Source organism: Neltuma alba, unplaced genomic scaffold (genome assembly GCF_004799145.2).
Source record: "Neltuma alba isolate B1F8T4 unplaced genomic scaffold, ASM479914v2 tig00005136_pilon, whole genome shotgun sequence".
Taxonomy (NCBI): Eukaryota; Viridiplantae; Streptophyta; class Magnoliopsida; order Fabales; family Fabaceae; genus Neltuma; species Neltuma alba.
Window position 1 is genome coordinate 426,848 of NW_021633993.1, and position 8,918 is coordinate 435,765.

General features: G+C 34.7%; 1 protein-coding gene across 1 annotated transcript; it reads left to right on the forward strand.

Annotated features, from left to right (window-relative positions):
- Positions 1–1,404: 1,404 nt before the first annotated feature.
- Positions 1,405–6,235, forward strand: LOC114746909 (subtilisin-like protease Glyma18g48580). The gene is made up of 11 exons (XM_028935185.1): positions 1,405–1,497; positions 1,679–1,788; positions 2,438–2,535; positions 2,653–2,817; positions 2,922–3,045; positions 3,362–3,911; positions 4,421–4,515; positions 4,620–4,880; positions 4,985–5,099; positions 5,190–5,403; positions 5,495–6,235. Exons 1-11 carry the CDS (start codon positions 1,405–1,407, stop codon positions 6,052–6,054), a joined length of 2,385 nt encoding a protein of 794 aa, XP_028791018.1. The 3' UTR covers positions 6,055–6,235.
- The last annotated feature ends 2,683 nt before the right edge of the window (positions 6,236–8,918 follow it).

Genomic DNA, 8,918 nt, shown 5'->3' on the forward strand with positions numbered 1-8,918 from the left:
CACACGTTTACTGTTTGATGTGTACGGACAGTCATTTGGAGGATTTGCTTTTCTTTTGAGAAAGGAACATTATACTTTATAACGCACTATGAATGACCAATGACATGTTCATTTGGAAAAGCAAACGAAAGAAATTTGGATTCCACTTCTTAGAACGACTATAATAAGAAGGCAACTCATACTTTGTTATTGTGTGGATCTAATTAGCAAAGGATTATAACTATTTGATGAAATCAGAAAAAGAAGAAGACGGAGAATATTTGAATATGTTAATTATTGTATTATTTTTATTTATTATTATTATTGCTGTTACCTTTTAGATTATTCTAGAATATTTGCTTTAATATTTGGGTTATGATTAAAACCATAAATAGACCTAAACACATCAAACTTATACATCTTGCTTTAAAAAAAAAAAAAACTACATATTAATTTTCCTCCCCTTTGAGTTCTCTATCTTTTCTCTAATCCTCTCAATATCTAATCTCCCTCCTCCTCTCTTTCCCTTTTCCCCTTCCACGTTTTGAATCGGTACTGCTATAAATGTATATTCTTTGAACCTTACGACCTACCTGACTTAGTTTAGTAAGTGTCAAAGATCAAACTCATGAAACTTTCTTTAAAGAAAACGACAGTGTACAATTGGTAAAAAGGGAGGTTAAAGAGCAATTTTGCCTCCGAAAATTTTTTGTCCAGAAACAATTTATATATTAAACTGTCGCTTGGCTTAATATGGCTCATAGTGTTTCAAAAATATTTCAACGTCAATCTATGCTAATGCATGATCAACATTGATTGTTAATGAAACAATTTTAACTGAACTTTGCATTGCTAGCAAGCGACACAGTATAGAGTGGGGGCAAAAAAACATTGAATCGGTGAGTAATTAAGGCTTGTAAACGGGGCATATTCAAAGCGAAGGCCCTAACAAAGACAAAATTTACATTGGAACCATCCATATTCACAGTGAAGCCCTTGATTTTCTAAGAAATTATATAATAATTTATTTTCATGTATTTGACACAATTTATGATAAAATTGCACTGTTCATGACTTGTGAATCCATAATTCCATGCATCTTTTTATATTCTATATTGAATAACTCTCTAAAATTTTCTTCTATCAACTAGAAAGAATATGGTCTAGTCAAAAGTGTGCGCGTAATAAAGATATAAAAGCTACATCTATTTCTATTCTACGTATTTTATATTGACATTCTTCATTTGCTCCTAATTGTTAAGTTAACTAGGCCAATTTTGTTTACAATTTTTTTTTCAGAAAAAGGACGAAAGAAGAAGAGAAGAAAAAGAAAAAAAGTTAAAATCGTCCACAAAACATCTGAGAATGGGTTTATATAAAGAGGCGAGTTAGAGTCGCCATGCTCGCACATTCAGTTGAAGCAAAATGAGAGGCTTAACTGTGTTTCACCTTCTTCTTTCGTCATTTCTGCTCTGCTGCTTCGTACAGCTGCAGCAACCTGCCTATGCCGTTAAACAGGTAATCTGGCATCATTTGCTCGTAATTACAACCTCTAGTCCTAAATGTAAAATATAATTTATAGAATAAATTGTACTACAAAGTAAATCCTCATATCTAGAACCAGAGGTAGTAGTTAATATATAGTAGTATTATTCTTGTCGTAGTCGTGCTCGTCAACCACCTTAATTTCATCTTGCAGTCGTACGTTGTATACTTGGGATCACATTCTCATGGTCCAAAGCCTTCCTCTGCTGATATGGAGGCCGCTACAAATTCTCATCACGATTTGCTTGCCCCCATCTTAAGAAGGTGCCTGCATGTTTCATGGATCTTTGTGACCCATTTTCAATAATACCCTCTCTTTCTCTTCTTTGTTTTCCACCTTAAATCGTTGTAGGTAATTGTAGAGAATTATGAGGAAGTTTTTATTTTTTTATAGTAATTTTAAGTATTTTTCTTTCTATATCTATGTATATAATGTAAATATATAACAGGTTAAATATGATAAAAAATAGAGGGAGTAATTGGGACATTAGGAGTTGTATTGTATGAGTCAAGTGTCACATGAATGTAAATTTTCCCCCATAATCACTCCAAAATATCTAATTTTGGTTATAAGATTTAATTTAAAAAGCAGAGAATAAAAGCAAAATTAGGGTCAAGGATGACAAAAAAGGTGCAACCGACAGATCCTGCTCATGTTTTTCCAATAAAGAGAAACAAGAAATATTATTATAACTCAAATGTGTTTAAAATTGTTTTATTATTCATTCCCCACCCCCCATTCCTTGTTTTCCTTAATGGGTTGTTACGTGTCTGCCTTTTTGTATCCTTACTCTCTTATTTCAAAGCAGCCTCTAATTCAATTCTTTTGAATGTTATAATTAACCTCCCTCTTTCTTCAAAGAATCCTATGTTTACAGTACTTATGTGAGTAGTTACATGATTGATTTGACAGCCGCGAAAGGGCCAAAGAAGCCATATATTACTCATATAACCGACACATCAATGGCTTTGCCGCATTACTGGAAGATGACGAGGCAGCAGAGATCAGAAGTGAGAGACTCGCACCCTTATATGTCTATCATAAATTTAAGTAAATTCTATATTTTATATTATAAATTAAATATTGATAGCGATGATTGAGGCAAAATGGTTGGGAAATGGAAGCAGAAAATCCAAGAGTAGTGTCGGTGTTCTTGGGCAAATCGCATGAGCTGCATACAACCAGGTCATGGGGGTTTCTAGGACAAGAAAGAAATGGAAGAGTCAGAGCTGACTCAGCTTGGGTCAAAGGAAGATTTGGTCAAAATGTGATTATTGGCAGTATTGACACCGGTAACTAAAGCTATTAAAGTTTTTATAAATCTGTAAACATTTGCAACGAGATTAATAATTTTTTTCATCCTCATACAATGAATTGCTTTATTGGATATATATAGGTGTTTGGCCAGAATCCAAAAGCTTCCGGGATGATGGCTATGGTCCCGTTCCTAAGAAGTGGCGTGGAGGATCGAAATGCGAGCTTTACAGTCGGTCTGGTCCCAACAGAACTCTTTGCAACAGGTTCCATCAAAACTTGAGTTTTTATAATTAAAAGAGTTTAGGGATATTTTTAGCTGGAAGTATTGCGGATGAGCTCTGGGTACGCGCAAGTTTATTTTGTTACTCAATGTGCTTCGGAAGTTCTTTAACGGAAAGGACTACATTGCTTCTTTGTTTAATTACATTTTTGGGGCATCAATTGAGCTCAAAAAAAAAAATTCGTGAATACTTTCGAGGCAAAAATGACATTTAACCATAATTAAAATATGACATTATAATATGTAATGTCTAAGCTGAACAAAACTAGAAGGATGAGATGTGTGTGTGCATGAAATAGGAAGCTGATTGGAGCAAAAACGTTCTATCAAAGCTTTGAGATAAAACATGGGAGCCTTGGCCCTCGAAGTGAAGTCACCGCTCGTGACGTAGTGGGGCATGGGACCCACACTTTGTCGACAGCAGGTGGCAACTTCGTGCGAAACGTCAGCGTTCTGAACAACGGCAATGGAACAGCCAAGGGAGGATCTCCCAGAGCTCGTCTTGCAGTGTACAAGGTTTGCTGGAGTACTCATAGTGCTGAAGAGTGCACTGATGAAGACATGCTTCGTGCTTTTGATCGAGCCATCGACGACGGCGTTGATATTATCTCCGTTTCAATTGGTCGGAGTGTCGTGCCTGATGTTAATGACATGTTGACCAATGGGATCTCCATAGGATCCTTCCATGCGGTTTCCAGGGGAATCCTAGTCGTTGCCTCTGCTGGAAATAACGGACCACGACCTCATACTGTGGGCAATGTAGCGCCTTGGATCTTCACTGTTGCCGCTGGCTCCATAGACAGGGAATTCAGCAATAATATTACCCTTGGTAATGGCCAAATCATTCAGGTTCGTGTCACTTCTCTTTTAAGCGCATTATAAGTCTAATACTTTTAACCAGTTTTGGTTCTGATCTTGTACTTCCAACAAGTTTTACTTCTGGTTCCTATGCCTGAGCTGCGTCAGTCTATGGTACCCTACTTAATGGTGTTAATGCTGCATCAACAAAGTTAACACTGTTAAGCTCGGGTTCAAGTTAACGTGAAATTATAGGGACCAACATTTTGGATTGTATGAAGTATAGGGACGAGAAACAGCCACAAAAAAGCATACGAACCATAACCAAAACTCATTAAAGGGGTGTTTGGAATAACTTTTAAGTGATTTTACGAAGTTTGAAATAAGTTTGTAACAAGAGTTTTGTCTCACTTTGCATAAAAGTAATTTTTTTTCAAGCAATTTTGAGGATTCCCAAACACCCCTAAATGTATAGGGACTTGGATTTAACCCCATAGTAATTATATATTGATTTTGGTAGTTTTCCATCTTTAAAATGATCGGTCCATGGGTGTAATCAGGGCACAAGTCTTGCCATAAACTCGACATCTCAGAGGTTAATTCCTGTGGTCATTGCTGGGAATGCCAGGCTTCCTAATGCAACATTTCAAGATGCGTAAGAATGAATTCCACAATTCACGATGCTCTCTGCTTGTTAAACTGTCAAATGTTTCCCTCCCCACTAGCTTGATTCTAATTAAAGTATGAATATTATTGCAGTCAGCTTTGCAAAACTGGAACTCTCGATCCTAACAAAGTTAGGGGTTGCATATTAATATGCCGAAGAGGAAGGAGTCTATTGCCGGTGGACAAGGGCCAAGAAGCAAAGCGCGTAGGCGCATTGCAAATGATTTTACGAAATGATAAGGAATTGAACACACGTACAGCTGATGTTCAGCCTGTTGACACCTCCAATCTTCCTCAAAATGCAGGTAAAAAGATGAGTGGAGGACTAAGCGAATCGTATTTCGACAAAAACAAGTAAGTAGTTATTATGCACCTTTCTCATCCGCCAATCTTTTTGGGATTTCTCTGAAAATATTTTCGATGAAAGGGCTACATTTCCATATATGCATATATTGCAGGAACCCACTTGCATTCATGAATAATGCAAAGACATTTATACCAATAACGCCAGCTCCAACGATTTCTGCATTCTCATCAAGGGGACCCAACTTAATTCTTCCCTCAATCCTCAAGGTTGTCCATTCTCACGCCGTCTAATCAATTCCCCCTGTCATCAAGTATAAATTGTAATTCTTAACTTCTTTTTCTTTTTAATTTTCATAGCCCGATGTAGCTGCACCAGGTCAGGGTATAATTGCTGCTTATTCATTTGCGGCAAGTCCCAACAACCTAGATTCAGATCAACGTCGCTTTAACTATACTGTTCAGACCGGGACTTCCATGGCATGTCCTCATGTTTCTGGCATTGCTGGTCTTGTTAAAAATCGCCATCCTAATTGGAGTCCTGCAATGATCAAGTCAGCAATCATGACCACAGGTACATGACATACATTAACAATCTGTTGGCATGTTCACAATTTGATTTCTCTCTTTCTCTAACAAGTATCAAAAACTATATGTTGTTATAGCAAGCACTCTGGACAACACCAATAGACCGATTAAGGATGAACAAGATAGTAGCATAGCAACTCCATTTCATTACGGCACAGGATATGTGAATCCCAACCTTGCAATTGACCCTGGACTTGTTTATGATCTCAAAACTTCCGATTACCTCAACTTGTTATGCTTCTCTTTTTACGAGGAAAGAATAATTGAAGCTATTAATTATAATAGGCCATACAAATGTCCAAGGTCTTACAGACTACAAGATTTCAACTATCCTACCATCACATTGCCTTTTCTGGGAGTGAAACCTGTCAATGTTACTCGTACAGTAACAAATGTTGGGCCTCCAAGCACATATACTATAAATATTAAAGCCCCAAGAGGATTTAAGGTTGTTGTTCTTCCAACAACTTTAACCTTTCAGAGGACAAACCAGAAGAAAAGCTATATGGTTATTTTGCAGGCAATACGTTCAGCCAAAACTTCAAAGCCTTCATTTGGAGAGTTGACATGGACTGATGGCAAGCACAGAGTGAGAAGTCCTATAGTAATCCCTGAACATGAGAAAATGGCTATGTAGATTTCAGTGTTACCAATAATCCACTTTGTTTGTGTAATAGTTTGTGAGAGGCAGTAGTTTTAATTAGTGTGTGCTCAGATGTGTGTGGATGTACTCATCTATGTCTTATTACAATAATAAAGCGACCAGTCTACTCGAGAGTTACTCTCGCAACTTTCTCAACTTCTGATTTTATATCTTATATTTTATATTTTATATATTTTTGGTAGGTCATCTAGATCACTCTTGAAAAATTTGTTCCTTTTCGAGAGAAAATGGACGAGCGCACAATAGTTATAATATTTCCGTATGAAATCTTACCAAACATTGACATCAAACCTTCATTCAACATCCAAAACTGAGTTGCAGAAGTGGAGACCTTGGGGAGCAAAACTTGAGTTGCAAATGAATAAGACTGTATTATAATTGGGAAATAATTATAATTATCTGAAGTGTGTGTGCGTGGAAGTCACGCAATTCATGATTTATAACATAATAAGTTTCATCATATATATTGATATACCGATGATAATATTCTAAAAATTAGTCGTTAATGTAGAATATAATGCCTATGTACAACATATATATATCGTACTATTCACACGAGGTAAAAGGCAAAGCTCTCATTTCTCAAGCATTATTATGTCTTGCATGGTATGAAAAGAAATAAAAGCATGTACTAGAAAAGAGATTTATCAAATCATGAGGAAAAGCACACTATATTCCACATCCCATGCTTGATTATATTGCAATATACGTGCCAAACATTCTTTGTTAATGGATTCCCTTTCTTTTTCCTTTTACTTTTCTGGGGAGATGCCAAACATGATGGTCACAGTCGTAGCATATAAGATATCTTTACAAAATGATTTCTTTTTAATAAAAAAAAAAGCATTCTGGGAATAATACTGTGGTATCCTCATACATGATGATCCATGGGCACAAAAGCCCTCGGTTGCTTTCAGAAAGAGATTGCTTTTCCAAAAGATTGGAAGTTTCGTAGGCGGGCATAATATTCTACCTTTCAAAAGAATATAAAATAAAAAATAATGAAAGTAAAATTCATAAAATCAATATAAAAATATGAAGTTTATTAAGAGTCATAATTAATATATATGTGTATGTATATATATTGTGCTAGTCCGAGATATTAGGATTTATGCAATTTCTCCAATAACAAGTGACATTACCACTGTAACAACTTGTCAGTTGTTGTTATGATCATATGTGCACATAATAACTACTCCTTCCAGTTTTATTTATAAACTTTAAATTTGGAGATAAGTTTTAATTTGTGGTTTGTCTAAATATTTAATGTATTTTTTTAAAATTTGTTCTTAATTATTTATTCTCTCCTTTATCATATTCTCTTACTACATTTTCCCATACATTTTTTTCAATTCTTTATCTCATTTATTATAAGAGTGTATTTGAAAACAAAATTATATTTCTAACCTATTTATTATTTTAACTTATTTAACTAATTATTTATTATCCATAAAATAATTATTTGAAGTTTATAATAAATACCGGGGAGTATAAGACATCCGTTCTGTCCTCTCCTTGGCATTTTGATTGCTATAGTAACAAGACAAAGAAAGATAGAGAAACTTTCCACGTGTGAACACACTAACGTCCTATTTTAAATGATTAATAATGCATGGACTCAGTTATATTATTATATTTGTTACTATGTTATTCTTGTCGTCTTTATTCGATGTCCTCTTACGATTCTCCATTTAATTATAATCCCAAGATATGGTCATGAATTGATTGAGTCACTTTTTTCTTTATCTAAGATAATGCATTATGCATTCTTTAATAATCATATGAATTAAAAAAAATTATGACTGGCTTGTTTCCTTCCTTCATTCCTTTCTTTTAATGAAGTAGTGATGACTCTTTCAAAAGTGGAGTGATGTGTTACGGTAAAAGTCCCCCATTATTGAATTGTATGTCAAGTTGCTTAGTAATGGATATACAATTATATGCTTAGTGGGGAGACCCATAATTCAAGAACCATAACAACCCATCTCTTCACATTTTTTTAATCAATATCTAAGCATTATATCTACCTAGTTTGTTCTAATCACTTGAAGATTTAAAACCATATATCATCATTGGAGATGTTCAAGTTTCCTTTCTTGCAAATTTTTTGTTTTGTTATTGTAATACTAGTCAAGTGCATTGTTTACATGTTTGCCTACTCGCTTTGTTCAGTTTGTACCAAAGCTATGTTGCAGAGAAATGAAGAAGTGTATTAAACGGAAATAATAGGTATGATACACAATCCCCTAACACTATGTTTGGTATGAGGAAATTGGAGGGGAAAGAAAATTTTAATGGGCTTGATTTTTTTTAAAAAAAAAAGAAGAAGTGTGTATTAAAAGCTTTGAATTGAGTTTTTTTTTTCCTACTTTTTTATCTGACATCTCCTTATCAAAATTTTTTTACCCCACTTCTCTAATTTTTTAAATTGAGCTTATTAAAAAACTTTTTAACATTTCCTTCCCTTCATTTCCCTCATACCAACCGGATGACAAATTTATAAATTTTAAGAGAAGGAGCATGCGCGCGCGCACATAAATATTTTTGAGATGATTAATTCTTGCAAAATGATGATCAGAAAAGAATTTTCTTTGGAGATAAGGTGGGGTAATATGTGCTCCAAAAATCGGCCACATTTTATTCAACCTTGTCCTTTATCACACAGTTATTTCTTGATCCTTTGGACATTCACATCTTCATTTTTCAAACTGGATCGCTTTAAATGAGAAAACGGGACCATATAATCTATTAAAAAAAAACATGATTTTCACTCCCCATAAAGTGAAGTTTCTTCATCTTTTATCACCACATTATAACTTCATGATATTCTGGGAATA